This window comes from Vulpes vulpes, chromosome 4 (assembly GCF_048418805.1).
Source record: "Vulpes vulpes isolate BD-2025 chromosome 4, VulVul3, whole genome shotgun sequence".
Taxonomy (NCBI): Eukaryota; Metazoa; Chordata; class Mammalia; order Carnivora; family Canidae; genus Vulpes; species Vulpes vulpes.
In genome coordinates, this window is record NC_132783.1 from 33,338,616 (window position 1) to 33,355,091 (window position 16,476).

General features: G+C 40.0%; 1 protein-coding gene across 18 annotated transcripts in view; it reads right to left on the minus strand.

The window, feature by feature from the left end:
• Positions 1-2,472: 2,472 nt before the first annotated feature.
• The window catches only part of ALPK1 (alpha kinase 1), a 129,566-nt gene continuing 115,562 nt past the window's right edge, over positions 2,473-16,476 (minus strand). For all 18 annotated transcript variants that reach the window (XM_072755407.1, XM_072755410.1, XM_072755411.1 and 15 more), the window contains 5 exons: positions 13,556-15,665; positions 10,595-10,748; positions 5,964-6,126; positions 4,385-4,571; positions 2,473-3,048 (listed from right to left, as the gene is read on the minus strand). In XM_072755407.1, coding sequence (XP_072611508.1) covers positions 2,849-3,048; positions 4,385-4,571; positions 5,964-6,126; positions 10,595-10,748; positions 13,556-15,665 — 2,814 coding nt within the window. In that variant the 3' untranslated portion in view covers positions 2,473-2,848. The remainder of the gene's footprint in view (positions 3,049-4,384; positions 4,572-5,963; positions 6,127-10,594; positions 10,749-13,555; positions 15,666-16,476) is intronic.

Sequence of the window (16,476 nt, forward strand, 5' to 3'; positions counted from 1 at the left end):
ACAAGACTCCCCCACTTCAGGCACTAATTGTAGGTCCTGGGTGTTTCCTGTATTTCTTACTGAATGGCTCCCAATTGGGATTCTAATGATCCCCTCCTTAGGTTTGATACTATGCTAGACTGACTCGCAGAACTCAGGGAAATAGTTATTCACTGGATTATTATAAGAGGATATGAGGAAAGATATAGACGAACCTCAGGTGGAAGAGATGTGTCGGGCAGGATGTAGGGGGTGGTAATGCCATAGGGCTTCCCTTCCCTCTGCAGCAGCATCGCCTTCCCAGGACCTCCAGGTAGGTCAGCACCCTGGCAGCTCTCCCAAACTGGTACTTCAGGGATTTTTTACGGGGGCTTCAGCATGTAAGCATGGTTAATTATTAACTCAATTGCTAGTCCCTCTCCACTTCTAGGAGAATGGGAGTTGAAGTTGGAAGTTTTAAGTTTCTAATCATCGCTTGGTCTTTCTGGTGACCAGTCCTTATCCAGAAGTTATCTAGGAGCTCATCAAGAGTTGCCTTGTGAAAACAAAAGATACTTTTATTACTCAGGGAATTTCAAGGGGTTTAGGAGCTCTCTGTCAGGACTGGAGTCAGAGACCAAATATTAGAACAAGAAATGCTCCTAGTGCTCCTATCACTTAGGGAATTACAAGGCTTTTAGGAGCTCTGTGCCAGAAACCAGGGTCAGACACCAATATACATACTTTTAATTTTTTCACAAATGTTGACTAGAGTTTGGATAGTGAGCAAATGTGTTTTGTTCCTTTTCTCAAATGTAAAAAGTTAAATGTTTCACTGTTAATTATATCATTGCTTTAAAAGAACTAAAAAAGTCCCATGATCAGATTTAGAAAGCTTTCCTTTATGCTTGGTTTGCAAAGAGCTTTTCACCAAGAATTGATTTTCATTTTATTAAATGACCTTTCTTGCATCTTTTGAGATGGTATGATTTTCCCTTTTTAATTTGTTATCAGGATGAAGGTTTTTTCCATTTCTTTAATAAACTTGTGTTGGTTTGGGTTGTTCCAGAAGCAGATACCAAAAAGATATTAGACAAATAAGATATTTATTGGGAGAAATGATTCTAAAGGCTACGTGGTGGGAACAGGGGTATGCAGGTGTGGTACCTGTGAAAGGAGAGGGCAAAGGAGGACTGGGCAGGAAAAGTCTCAGACGACAGCACAGCATTAAGAAGGCTGTGATCAGGCCACCGGGAAGACTGTGTGGATGGTCGCCTGTTCAGAATATTCTTAGCCTAGTTTCCTGGCCTTGCTGAGTCACTGGCTGAGAGCACCCCGGGGAGCATGACTTCGTTTGAACACAGTGGTGGGTCCAGAGGGGTGGAAGCTGGTGTATCAGTCAACTACACTCCCCACCCCCAGGAGGAGCTCCATAAAGGTTCTCACTTGCCCCAAATGCAATTGTGGACAGACTTGTACAGTAACTCCAAACTCTAGTTAGAGAAAGCTCTTAACTATCAAGTAGACAGAAACCTCATGTCTGTAGGTCTGAGTCATACCACCAGGTAAGCCACTAAGACTTGCTGAAGTAATACTTAAGAATGAGGGAAATTGGGATCCCTGGGTGGCTCGGTGGTTTAGCCCCTGCCTTTGGCCCGGGGTGTGATCTTGGGGTCCTGGGATCAAGTCCTGCATCGGGCTCCCTGCATGGAGCCTGCTTCTCCCTCTGTCTGTGTTCTGCCTCTCCCTCTCTCATGAATAAATAAATAAAATCTTTAAAAAAAAAAAAAAAGAATGAGGGAAATTAAGTAATTAATAGTAGAGGGAGAGTGAACACCAATTGCATTCCTAAAAACTAACCTCGGTAAGGGAATACCTCACCAATATCATTTCTGTAAGTTCCTTTTAGCAAGATCATGGATGAGCTGCTCCCCAAATCTTTGTGAAGAAACAGATCTGTGTGATGTAAGGAGTGGACTATCATGGCTGTTAAAATATACCATTCTTCCCTTGTACCTTTTCTAAATGCAAATGTGCTAGAAGAACATATGGTAGGATTAAGAATAAAGAAAACCCATGGCAGGGAGGATTTACATACAACATATAACCTAGAAGCCATAAAATAAAAGACTAATGAATTCAACTGTATAAAATAAATACTGCATGGAAAAAAAGTTTCATATGAAGTCACATGTCAGAAGACAAACAGAAGAAAACTGAAATTCTTATCACAATATCCTGAATTCTTTTATACATACAGAGAACTCCTGAATGAGTAAAGAAAATAGTCATAGTATCAGTGCTGATAGACAGTGAAGAAAACCTCCACATCTCAATGGCTTAAGCCATAAGAGTTTATTTCTTATCTGTTTTGTGTCCATGATGGGTCAGTGGAGGCCTCTACCATGTTGCCCTCACTGCAGGACTTACACTGATAAGCAGCTATATCCTCATATATTCTTGGCAATTGTGGCAGGATGAAAGCAACTCCACAGCATCTTGCACTCACAATTATTTTTTTCTTTAGAGATTTTATTTATTTATTCATGAGTGACACACACACACACAGAGAGGCAGAGACATAGGCAGAGGGAGAAGCAGGCTCCATGCAGGAAGCCTGATGTGGGACTCGATCCCGGAACTCCAGGATCATGCCCTGAGCCAAAGGCAGATGCTCAACCGCTGAGCTATCCAGGAGTCCATGCACTGGCAATTAAATGGGCCTGAAGTTGATACACATTCATCTCACAAATTATTAGCCAGAAGTAGTCCAAGGCCCTGACTATGCCCAAGGAGACCAGGCTATGCCATACCGTGTGTGCCTGCAAGGAGAGGAAGACTTGACACTGGTGAGGAGCGCCAAGCTCATCCCATTACCATGCCACATAATCTATGATTTATTTGGTTTCTCAACTGAAGGTCTTGTCAGAGAAAGACGATGGCATATTTCATTACATTCCACGTGCTGGTGCTTAAAAAAGTAAAAAATTCCTTTCTTTCCAAAATTGGTAGAGACATCATTCTGATCGACAGAGTGAATCTGGGGATCTGTCAGATAGATGACCCCTTTTCCATTACCAGTCACCCAGCCTAAAAGAGAAATAAACATGTCTGAGAATTAAATCCTCTATAAATGTCAGTGAAGTAGTTCAGAAAAATGAAAATGTATATACTTAAAGAGGTACTTTAATAACTCAGTCATATTGAGGTTAATGTTTGATAAGTTTCTGTTAAGGGATTTGTCTTGCGTATTCCAATTTTTGGTTTAAGAAGGGAAACTGAATATTAGGTAATTAATTTTGTCAAATATGACATACCTAGACCACCAATTTTCAAGGAATTAGACAGCAATAAAATGCACTTGGTTTAATTACTAAAGTCACAATATATCAAATATTTCTTTCATGATTCATAAGTTGCTTTAGTGCCTAACTCATTAGTTCATCTGTTTAACAAATATTTACTGAGCATACATACTACAAGACACTGTTTTGAGTACTGAGGATTTAACAATGAACAAGTGAGTAAAAAATCACTATACTTACTGAGCTAACATTCTAGTAAAGTGGGACAGATTAATAAGCAATATAGGTAAGCAAACTATATAATACAACAGAGGGTGATGATAAATGCTATGGAAGGGGATAGAGAAGATCTTGGGGGATGGTCATAGTATCATTACTAAAAATAATGATAATAAACCTCATTTATCATTTAAATGAAGTGAAGAGTATCGGCTAATAATTCTGAGAAATAAAACACTAGATGAACTGAAATAAAATTAAAATATAAATGCAAAAAAATTTTAAAAGTCAGATTTAAGTACACACAATTTTCTATTCTATAATGAATATCATAGTTGTAATAAAGGTAAACCATTGAAGAAAAGAAAGGGTGGAAAGATTTTCACATATCAAAACATGCAATATTAAAAAACCTACATTACTCAAACACACAGGTGAAATTTTAAAAAGTCACTGTGGATTTGCACTAGAATTTATTTTTAAAGATTTTATTTATTTATTCATAAGAGACAGAGGGATACACACACAGGCAGAGGGAGAAGCAGGTTCCATGGAGGAAGCCTGATGTGGGACTTGATCCCAGGACTCCTGATCACGCCTTGGGCCGAAGACAGACGTTAAACCACTGAGCCACCAAGGGTCCCCCATGATTTGCTCTAGAATTAAGCTCAGTAGAATATGAGCCAGGTTTTCTTACTGATTATGTGACCCTGTAGACACTTGCAGAAGCTTTTTTTCCAGACATCATTTGCTACATACAATAAAATCAATTAATTTAATTACAAATAGTAATCTAGGCATTGAACAGTCTATTATATAATGACTGGAAAGAGCTAGTTATAAGACCTCACATTTAATATGAATAGCATTAACATAAAAAAATAAATCTTAATTTCACATACCTTGTAAATCGACTACAACATCTCTATGATTAGAAAACTCGTAGGAAAAATGGCCATAAGCCAAGCCATATTCTGTGGCTTTGTATTCCGTTTTAACCACTTTTGTGTTATTCGATAATTTTACAAATTCCCCCAGTATGTAAGGTTCCACACTGATACATCCCTTTATTGTCTTGCCTTCCAAAATCTGAAAAATAGAAACGGAAGACAATGTACCATTATGGCTACAAAAGCCTCTGGCTTTGGGGTTGGGTAGACCTCACTTTGCCACTTGGGAGCTCGACTACTTCTGGAGATTTTGGTTTGCTCATTTGTAAAGCAGGTATTAAAATAACAGCTACCTTATACCATTGTTAAAAGAATTAAATTAGAAAAATCCATGTAAAGTGCTTAACACTTTATGTGGCGTATAATAGAACCTAAAATTATTATTATTCTTTTATTAAAATGCTCACTTAAAAATGAGGCCATGAAGTGACCTACCCTAGGGAGCTAGCTCGTCAGGACATGTAGATAGATCATGCATTGGAATGCTGGGCTGGAATATCATCTCAAGCATTTGTGTGTATGATCTATTTTGCAGAGTTGTTTCAAAGGTTAGAGTTAATGTGCTAAATGCCTGGTATAGTGCTTGACACAAAGAAAGTGAATGATAGCTATTATTGGAAGTAATAAAATATGAGTCTAAAAAATGTCTTTGTCCAAAGTAAAATAATATGTATCTTTTATGTGTGAATGAACTAAGGATCCAATCTATTTGGGAGGCAGGGTATTCTTAATCCCAAAAAGAGAAAAGTCTGTGGACATGGATGGTTGCTTTTATATAGTTAAAAACAGATTGGTCTCAATGACCCCAGAAGGCGGAGCTGTAATTCATAGGTAGAAATCAGGGGAAGAGAGATTTGGGCTAAATCTAAGAACTTCCTAACAACTGGAATTAATTGAAAGGGAAAAGGGAATAATTATTTTTTCTACATAAAATTGTTTAAGCTAAAGTAATTACTTAGTAATTACTTGGTTGCCAGGGATAGGGACTAACAGATGTAAAACAGGGAATTCATGCATCATGTTGGGATAATTTGCACTTCATAAAATCTTTAGGGTCCTTCTTCTCTCTTTGAAAGTACAGACAGTACACAGAGAAAGGATGCTAAAATCGCTAACTTGACCATGTGGGACCAGATACCAGAATTAAAAGAGTGACTTGGAAGATCCAAATGATGTATTCAGGGTGTAGAAGGTCATGGTTCTTACATATTTCTCGAAGTAGATGAAGCAGATGAAGTAGGTGAAGGATTTTGGTAACTGAGTTTATTGGATTTTTAAAAAAGATTTTATTTATTTATGCATGAGAGACACAGAAAGAGAGGCAGAACATAGGCAGCAGGAGAAGCAGGCTCCCTGCGGGGAGTTTGATGCGGGACTCAATTCCAGGACCCATCACGCCCTGAGCCATAGGCAGGTTGGCTCAATGGTTGAGCCACCCAGGCATCCCAAGTTTATTGGATTTTACCAAAAATCTAACCTAATATATACTTAGAGGCCCACTTAACCAAACCCTAGCTCTCTTCAATCTTACCAGCAATACTGTGGATGGGATATAGAATATCTGTGTTGGAATATTTTGTTCATAAAGTCTCTTGTTAAATTCTGTCACATAGTGCTGGGCGGTCATTTGCCGTTCCACATCAGTGAAGTGGTGCCAGAGTCCCTTCTGCTCCTTATATTCTTTTCCAACATATCTATGACCAGAGAAAAAAAACACACAAAAGAAATGCAAAAGTGATCTTATCACAGAGTAATGAGAGTGGAGACCAGAGGAGATATGCAAAAATGCTTGAAAGATGTTACTCTTTCTCTACCTTAGACAGTCAATATTCGTTATCTTGACTTATCTCATGACTCAAATAATTTCGTAAGGCCCTCCTGAACAACAGAACATAATTCATGTTGGCTGACTGTGATGGTTAATTGTATGTGCCATCTTGACTACAGCGTGCCCAAATATTTGATCAACCATTATTCTGCATGTTTTTGTGAGGTTGTTTTTGGATGAATTTCACATTTAAATCAATAGACTGAGTAAAGCAGGTCGCCCTCCCTAATTTGAGTGGGCTTAATCCAATCAGTTGAAGGACAAAAGTAGAACAAAAAGACTGACCTTCTCCCAAGTTAGAGAGAATTCCTCTTGCTAAACTGCCTTTGAGCTGGGACACTGGTCTTTTCCTACTTTTGGACTTGAACTGAAACATCAGTTCTTCCTGCATCTTGAGCCTGCTGGCCTTTGTCCTGAAACTATACCAATAGCTCTCCTGGGTCTCCAGCTTGCCAGCTGTAGATCTTGAGATTTTCTGGCCTCTATCCATGCAAACCAATTCCTGACAATACCTCTCTGTCTATATGTATATACATCTTCTTGGTTCTTTTTTCTGAAGAGTACTGTCTGATACACTGACTAAGGATGATACTGATTATAGAGAGAGGGTCCACGTACTGCAGCAGTTTGCCAGACTTCCTTGGTAAGCCAAGAGAGCCAAGATGGACCCTGGAAAGTGCAGACTCTGCAACCAGGTCTTTTACTACCTGCAATGTGGCCATACACAGGTCAATTAATCAATCTGAAGCCTTCCTTTATCCTTTCCTTATGTGATTACTTCATCGTTACAAATACTTGTTTCCATCATCACCTAGTATGTGTGTAGCACTGTGCCAGTCCTGAGTGTTTTAAAGGAAGTGTGAAATATTTGTATATTTCAAGGACTTATGCATAGCTGGAAACAAGATATGAGGCAGTCAATGATTAGGTGCTGAAAGGAGCAAAACAGTAACTGTCCCACCTTACCATAGTTTATATTTTGCTGTAAACTAGTGTCAATTTACAAGGAATTTGCATGTGTCTAGACCGACCTCCAAAAATCAAAGAGAATTGTTAGTTATAGACTTCAACTAGAGAAAACTCTCTCCAGAATGTCCAGCTCTTGGTTTTGGCTCAGGTCTTGATCTCAGGGTCATGAGATTGAGGCCAGTGATGGGCTCTGCACTCAGTGCAGAGTCTGTCTGAGATTCTCTCTCTCTCTCTCTCCCCCTCTCTCCCCCTCTCCCTGCTTGAGCTATCTCTCTAGAAAATAAACAAACAAACCAACAAACAAACAATAAATAAATAAAAATAAAATATTAAAAAAAAATAAAAAAAGGAAATCTGACAGAGGAGGAACCTCTATGGCATCCGAAAGCAGCCAGTAGAGGAGCAGTTGTCACAACGGGGGTCCTGTGCTGCAAGCATTTCTACTACGGGCAGACCCTGGGCCTGCAATAGCTTTGAATCAGTTCAGAACTCTGAGCAAACCCTGGTACTGGAGCACTTCCCAAATATTCTATCAGAGGACCTCCAGGGCTAGGTACAGGATCATTAATCTGGGAACAGAGGCTCATTCTTTCTGGCATCTTATGCCATTTTGTGGGGATCATTTTCTTTAGTAAGGATTTGTTACTTGTAAACTCTTTTTTCTTTGACAGTTTTTAAGATTATTTCTTTATCCTTGGTGTTCTGAAGTTTTATTACTATGTAGCTAGAAGTGGATTTTCGATTGCCTGCCCTCTTTTCTTTTCTTTCCTCCTTCCTTCCTAGTTTCTTCCTTCCTTCTCTATCCTATTTAGGATTCACTATGATTCCTGTACTCGAAGATTAATGTGTTTTGACAATTTTGGGAAATTATCACATATTATCTATTCAAATAGTAATTCTTCTCTATTTGCTCTGTTATTTCTTTCTGATCAGACATACGTTGGACCCTCTCAATCCATCTTCCACATTTCTTATGCTCTCTTTAATTTTCCAACTCAGCTCCTCCTATGATGTATCCTGCTGTATTAGTTTCTTAGGGCTGCTATAACCAAGTGCCATAAATTGAGTGATTAAACAAAAGAAACTGATTCCCTCACAGTTCTGGAGCATAGAAATTCAAGGTCAAAATGTCAGCAGGGTCATGTTCCATCTGAAGCCATTAGGGAAGGATGTTTTCCAATCCTCTCTCCTGGCTTTTGTTGGTTCCTGCCTTGTGGCAACACAACTACAATGTTACATGCATTCTCCTTGTGCATGTCTATCTCCAAATCTCCTTTTATAAGAACACCAGTCATAGTGGATGAGGGGCCCACCTAACTCAAGCATGACCTCATCTTAACTAATGATATCTGCAATGACTCTATTTCAATAAGATCACACTCTGAGTACTAGGGGGTAGGACTTCAACATATGAATTTGAGACTACAGTACAGAACTGTTAAAAAATCATTTCGGGTCCCTGGGTGGCTCAGTTGGTTAGATGTCTGCCTTCAGCTTAAGTCATGATCTCAGAGTCCTAGGATTGAGCCCCACATTGGGCTCCCTGCTCAGTGGGGAGCCTGCTTCTCTCTCTGCCTCTACCCCTGCTCGTGTTCTCTCTCTCTAATAAATAAAATCTTAGAAAAATCATTCAATCCATAACACATGGCTTCATCACCTGTATGTGTGATATGGGGCAAGTAACTTAACATTTTTGTGCCTCAGTTCCCTCTTCTGTACAGTGGGGATAATAATATTTATCTCATAGTGTTTTGTGATGATTAATTAAACTAGTATATAAATTATGGGCAGCCCGGGCGGCTCAGCATAGTTTAGCGCTGCCTTTGGCCCAGGGCATGATCCTGGAGACCCGGGATCGAGTCCCACATCAGGCTCCCTGCATGGAGCCTGCTTCTCTCTATGCCTGTGTCTCTGCCTCTCTGTGTGTGTGTGTCTCTCATGAATAAATAAATAAAATATTTTAAAAAATAAAAATAAAAATAAATAAAATAAGGCTTGGCACTTAAATACTTGGTAACTATATTTACATGTTTCTATTATTATTATCATCATCAACAACCTTTTCAAGAAATAAACTTCCACTATTTAAAAATCACCCAATTTCTTACTGTCTCTCATTCCCTCTCTTCCTATTTATTTCTTACATTATTTAGATTTGGATAAATAACAGGGTCCACCTTAAAATTCTGGCTTTACAGATCTTTTTAAATACACAGATGATGTAAAATTAGGCCTCAAACACAATGGGGACCACCTGAGGTGACTAACCTTTTCATGTGAGCTTTTGCTTGAAGTTGTCATCAAGAACTAAGGCCAAACAAAAAATTTTTCAAGTGTTTACCTCAGTGGGGTGTTTTTAGAATTTTTAAAAAGATTTATTTATTTATTTGATAGTGAGAGAGAGTGCAGGCAGGTGGAGGGGCAGAGGGAGAGAAAAGTCTCAAGCAGACTCCCTCTTGAATGGGGAGACTGATGCAGGGCTTGATCTCACAACTCTGAGAGCATGACCTGAGCCGAAATCAAGAGTCAGACACTTAATCAACTGAGCCACCCAGGCACCCAGAGGTGTTGTGCTTGCTTTCTTTTTTTTTCTTTCTTTTTTTTTTTTTTTTTTTTAAGATTTTCTTTATATATTCATGAGAGACAGAGAGAGGCAGAAACATATGGGACTCCATCCCAGGACTCCAGGATTACACCCTGGGCTGAAAGCAGTGCTAAACCGCTGAGCCACCCAGGAATCCCTGTTTGTTTGTTTGTTTGTTTGTTTTAAGATAGCTTTTTCCTTCAGTATGTAGCCATTCCTGCATCCCTGCTTTATCTGGATGGTCTCTAAACTCACTCCCTTACATGTGTAACTTCATATTACAGATGTCAATGCCATCTCATCCCACCCCACTCAAAACTTCTATAGTGATGTCATAAGGGCTTATGCACCCATATCCCTGGATAGTCTTCATCCCTAGCCTCAAAGGATTTTCCTACCTTTTTTGCAGGCTCATTTATTTACGTATAAATGGTTTCCATAGTTGAACTAGACTTCTTGCCAGCATTTTTAGTGGGAGTGTTTGAGGCTCTCTGTTCTGCCATATGGTCAGAAACTCCATTTTTCTTATCTTTACAATGAGAGTAACAATGTCTCCCTGAGAGGTTTGACATCATGTACGTCTATGTAAAATGGCTGAATAATGTTGGTCAGTGTGTGGTAACTTGCTATTAATTAATGAGGAGGAGGAGGAAGTAGGAATCTGAAAATATACAATGTGGACAACTTTTCCAGCCCTTTCAAAATCTCATAAATGATTAATTAGCAAAAAGGCATAAGTAGCCCCTTTTACATTAGTGGTATAGATGTTTTAAAGAAATACCTCCCCAGAGTTTCTTCTTGATGAAGATGATGAACCCAAAAAGCATTTCTTTGTCTGCCTTTCTTCTTCACATTCAGGTAGTCCCCCAAATATACAATAGTTTCTTGGGCTGTCCATAATTCTGATTTTTTAGAGTATTTTAATAAAAGAGCATCTGGGAAAAAAAGATAAAATAAAAATGGATGTTATTTTCAAAGATGTTACAATTCATGAATAAAATCAATGTGACACAAATTTGAATCCAGCTTGTCTGAAATCTTCAGCTTCTTTAGTCATTTTCTCATATTTCAGCCTCCTCTCTGACTACTACTACAAAGCTAGTGTAGTACAATAAAAAAGTAAATATAACAAAGATTCGCAAAATCCCTTGCTTATGATGGTGAGAGATTAGGGTAAGACCAGAGTTTCTATATGAAAATGGTGGAAAACAAATGGCTTTTTATTTATTTTATTTTTATTTTGTAAAGGTCATTTATTTACTTCTTTGAGAGAAAGAGAGAGAGATAATGGAGAGAGCATGAGCAGGGAGGAGAGGGAGAAGGAGGCTCCTTGCTGAGCAAGGATCCCAATGCAAGGCTCAATCCCAGGACCCCAGGATCATACCTGAACCGAAGGCAGATGCTTAACCGACTGAGCCACCCAGGGGCCCCAACAATGGGCTTTTTAAATAGCAAAACCCCAGAGACCATCTTGGAAGAGTGATATATGCTTGCACCTTCTAATTATCTGGGGGCACCAGATAATGCAGCCTACTACCTGTGCCAGACGATATAGATTGAAATAAATGAAATATATCTCAGAGATTCCTGGCAACTCCAGAAATCATGGTTACCCAGAAGAGTGCACCTTAATTTTCTCTTACTTGTTTTAAGTTGGGAAAGTCCAGGAATTACTTGACAAAACACAGCTAACTGTACAAAGATGCTACTCAACCAAAAAAGGAAAAGATAAGAAGGAAAAGCAAAGGGGGAAATCCCTGGGTGGCAAAGCGGTTTAGCGTCTGCCTTTGGCCCAAGCATGATTCTGGGGTCCCAGGATCGAGTCCCACATCGGGCTCCCTGCGTGGGGCCTGCTTCTCCCTCTGCCTGTGTCTCTGCCTCTGTGTGTGTGTGTGTGTGTGTGTGTCTCATGAAGAAATAAATAAAATCTTAAAAAAAAAAAAGAAGGAAAAACAAAAAGTGTCTCTACCTTAAGGAAAGGCAGAACAGTGCTAGCAAGAAAGCATTTATTTGAGAGGAAAGACATGAATTCTGAGGAAGAAGTGCAACATTTTGGGATCCAAGTTAAAATGAAGTGAAAAAGGTTGTGATAATGAGTGAAGTTATAGGAGACTCAGGAGAGAAAGTATGCAAAGTAAGATAAACTCTCAGGTCTGGGGCTGGGGAGGGAGAAGACTGGCGGCTGAGAAGAGTGACCACATTTGGGCCTCTCAATCAGAGAGGCTGAGGGTGGAAACAAGGTAAGCTGCTTGCACACATTCATAGGAAGGATAATGAGCTGAGGGAAGAAAGAAGGAGGATGTATAACTTGTTTTGTTTCTTTGGGTTTTCTCTGTTTTTCTTATCTGAACACTAGGGATGGTAATGTTCCCATAATGGGTTTGAGATCATGTACATGTGGCTTTTTACCCATAAACTGGCACATAGGCATAACAATAAAGCAGTTACCTAACTCTAAGAAATGTGATTCTGAACCTACAAAATCCCTAAAAAGGGAATAGTGAATAGGGAAAACCTATTATAGAAGAACATTTTGCTTCTTTTTTAACAACCTGATCTGTATTTTAGTCTTCTCAAGGCAGCAGGCCAAACACTGGAATACTTTGAAGCAAAGTTACTGACATTGTCTTTCTAAAAACTCACTGAAGAGCTACTAAAAAATACTGATGCCTGAATCCAAACCTCAGACACCCATTAGATTGGAATCTCAGGGGTGAGGTACTGGAAATTTAAAAAGCTCCCTCCCCCCAGGGGATTCTTATATGGTCCCAAGATTGAGAATCACAACTTTATTTTATTTAATTATTTATTTATAGATTTATTTACTTGAGAGAGAGAGAGAGCACATGCATGAGTGGAGGGAGGGACAGAAGGAGAGAATGAGAGAGAATCTTCCAGCAGACTTCCCACTGAGCATAGAGCCTGATGCTATGCTCCACAGGATGCTGGATCCTAGGACCCTGAGATCATGACCTGAGCTGAAATCAAGAGTTGGATACTTAACTGACGGAGCCACCCAGATACCCAGAGAACTACTGCTTTAGTATCTAGTGCTTAGCAACCCAAAGAGTTGTTTCTTTCTTTTCAAATAATTCTTCAGTATCTTGGAGGGTGCTATGATGTGATCCTCTGGGCTAAGAGAAGAATCTTCTTTTGTCTTCTTCCCAGACTCTCCACTACTTCTAAACTGTAACAGACACATTGACTACTGGGTGGCCCCAAACCAGGCTCCCTGCTATGGTAAGTGACCTTGAGTTGTTCCATAAGCAAGAAGTAGTTGCTGATTGCAATAGTAGGGGGCACCTGCTCAATCCACTGGCTGGAAAGAAACCTTGTGGACAGGTGTGAAAATCTCTGCCTAGCAGAAGAGTGATGTTTAACTAGGTCAAACTGCCCTCTAGAATCTGAATGGGGAAAAACAGAAATAAGCTGATTGGTAATGAGAATCCATGGAAAAGACAGATGCTGAGTAGATATGGCACACACCCCCCAATATATGGATATGGCAAGCCCCCAATATATGAGGTGGCCTGAGTAAGCCTCTAGTCTTTGTGACCATTACAGTCCACCACACCAAGAGTGAGGGAAATCCCTGAAGTACATATTTTCTGTATATTCACAAAGCAACAGGGGTCTGTGTCTTTCATGAATTTTAAGTGATCTACATATCAAGTTCTTCAGAGGACCCCAAATGTACATAGAGGCTTCCTGAGGCTGTACCTACTGAAAAGGTTGTACTCACTGTGTGCTTGGTGGAGTTGATTAGGCTTAAAAACTCCAGTATTCTCCAGTCTCTTTAACAGCCAATCATGTCTCACCCCTGCCAAGAGTTTTTCAAAGTCATCAGGGTACAGGGTTCGAGCCTCTAGGATCTCTTGCCTTGTCATTCCTGGCAATGAAACAAAAGAACTTCCACTGGAATTCAGAAAGGACCATGGGTTTTCCCCCTCAGAAGAACCGCTAGAAAATGCGGGTGATTTCAACCACCACGCTGAAGATGAGCTGGAGTTCTGGCTGCAGTTTAGAATGCTTCCTGGCTTGTTTCCTTCCTCCGTGGTAGTGCAGTCCTTGCTAAGATCAAGGAAGGCAACATTACTACTAACAGACGGGTTGGGTGTCTCAGCCCCCTGACCATGCGGCTGCCTCAGAGCACATAGGCTAGAAGAGCCACATCCACTTGTGGGGTGAATGTCTGTGCTGTCGAGCAGTTGGCCCTCCTCATCTACTGTGGAGGCATCAGGGTCGATGTCCTGCTCTTTCACTGAGCCACTACTCTTTCCTGAGTCAGGATTTTGAACAGGCCAAGGAAAAGTGAAAGAGCTATATGCCATCATAGAACTTTTGTCCAGAGAATCCCCCATGACTATGTGAGAGTCTAAGGGCATAGCCTCTTCTTTTTCCACTGTTTCTCCTTCCGGGTCAACCCAGGAGGAAATATCTTTAAATGTAAGGTCCGTGCCTCTCTTGATTTCTTCTCCATGCCTGTCTCTGGCATCACAGTTGATTTCTGGAGATTCAATTAGTTCAAAGGTTTCTTCTTCTTGGACCAAAGGATATGTGGCTATGTTCTTGGGCCAAACAGAATCAGAAGAGGACAAAGAAGCAGAATCAAACAAGCGTCTGGAATGAGAAGTATTTCTGGATCCCGTGTTTCTGACTTTCTGTACACCTTCTGGAGCTCCTAGCAGCTCTGCACCAGAGGCCAAGAACATGCCTGTTGTATTATGAGGACAAAAGGTTGTCAAGGGCACATGTTTTTGTAGCTGATTTTGAGAAGACTCTAAACTGTCATCCTTGGACACTTGGAGAGAGAGACCATAAAGCTTTGAAGACAGTGGATGTGAAGCTTTGTTTTCCTCATTGAGCTCTACCTCTTCAGACAAGGCAGTGGAACACTGAGTATCCACAAAATGTTCTTCTTTGCAAGGCTCCTTTCTGGTTGGCCTGTCATCAATATAATTTACTTCTTCCCAGCTTGTAGAAGAACTAACCCTTGATAACTTGCTCCAAGAACTAGAGCAATGACTGCCACTCAGAGACTTGTTCAAAACATCTCCTTCACCATGGCTGTAGTCTGGTGGCTCAATCTCAGTCTCTACATCTTGATCCAAGGAGACTCGAAATGTATCAGAATGAGTCCAGTTTTTCCTTCCTTTCCTCCTGAGTTTCTCCTGATTATTCTTAACCATTTGGGAGGAAGATATTACCATGCTTTTTTGAAAATGTGGTTTGTCTTCAGTAGTACATACAGTATCTATGTTTCTTGTCTTGGTTTTTAGAGTAGTGATACAGACTTCCGTTTTTGTATCTTTCTGTTTATTGTTGTTTCCACAAGAGCTTTCAAATACTTGACACACTGAAGTATGGTGCTGTGAATAGGCTTCAAGGATTTTTTGGAAATCCACTTGCCCATGCAAGATGGGTTTATCCAACCCATGCTTGAAATTCTCTGGAACATAAGACTTGTCATCTAAATTTGAGAAGCTTTGAATTTGTAAATGATCTTTTACATGGGCAATAATTGACAAGATCTCCTGAGACAGAGCTTCTCTCTCCTGACTTCCAGAGGAAGTACTGAAACTGTACAGCTTTCCCATAGCTTTATTACAGAGCTGACTTGCTACATGGACCATCTCTGTTTCCCTATAGAGTCTTTGGTGCACTGTGGTAAGGCCGAAAGCAGCTTTGAGAAGACTATGAAGCTCTTGTTTTCCAGTAACTGGCTCATCATATCTCTTGGTGAGGAGGCCAATTTCAAACGCTTCTTTGGCCTCATGCAGATATGAATTTCTCATTTCTGGAGGACAGTCATTAGAACTGCTGTATGACAACAAGCATGTGCCACGGATATTCTGAGCAAAATAGCAAATACAAAATCAGAAATTGAATTAGAAACTGAAAGTGAATCAGGAAAAACTTCATTCCTGGGGGGCAGCAATTAGAAATATTTTAGGAAAATAAACACTTGCCAGATATTCTAAAAAATATATACAATCAAGTATTGAGTCAAGGACCTAATATCTTTTTGGTGAATCAGGAGCAGGGCCTGAGATACATGTGATTGGTTGGCATGAGGGGGAAGAAATTAGTTTTAACTACAATCTTGCTGTTTGCCTCATACTTTTAAAGATTTTTTTATTTATTCTTTTTAGTAATGTCTACACCCAATGTGGGGCTCGAGCTCATGACGCTGAGATCAAGAGCTGCATGCTCCTCTAACTGAACCAGCTGGGTGGCCCCAGGCCTGATACTTTTTGATCAAAGATGATAAATTTGTTGTTGCTGTTACTGCTGTTGTTAGTTTCAACAAAGAGAGTCTATATATGGGAAATGGACATAGTAATTTTCTCTGTGAAAAGGAGGCTGCTACATACAAAAACATCATTTATTTAATAGTACTCAAAACAACAGAGTAGCAGCTTCCAAACCCCTCTGCACCTGGGCAGTATTTCAAAACGAGAGATTTTGGGGTACCAATCCCAGAGATTTGCATTTAGTGGATCTAGGGTGGACTAGGAATGTGCATTTCTAAAGGACTCTTTGGGCAATTCTGATGTGCTTGGCCATTGGTATAAGGCAGACAATATCATACCCCTAGGCTGAATTAATTTAGCTTCCAACAGGATGTCACTACTCTGATAAAACTTTTCTACACTTAAGGCC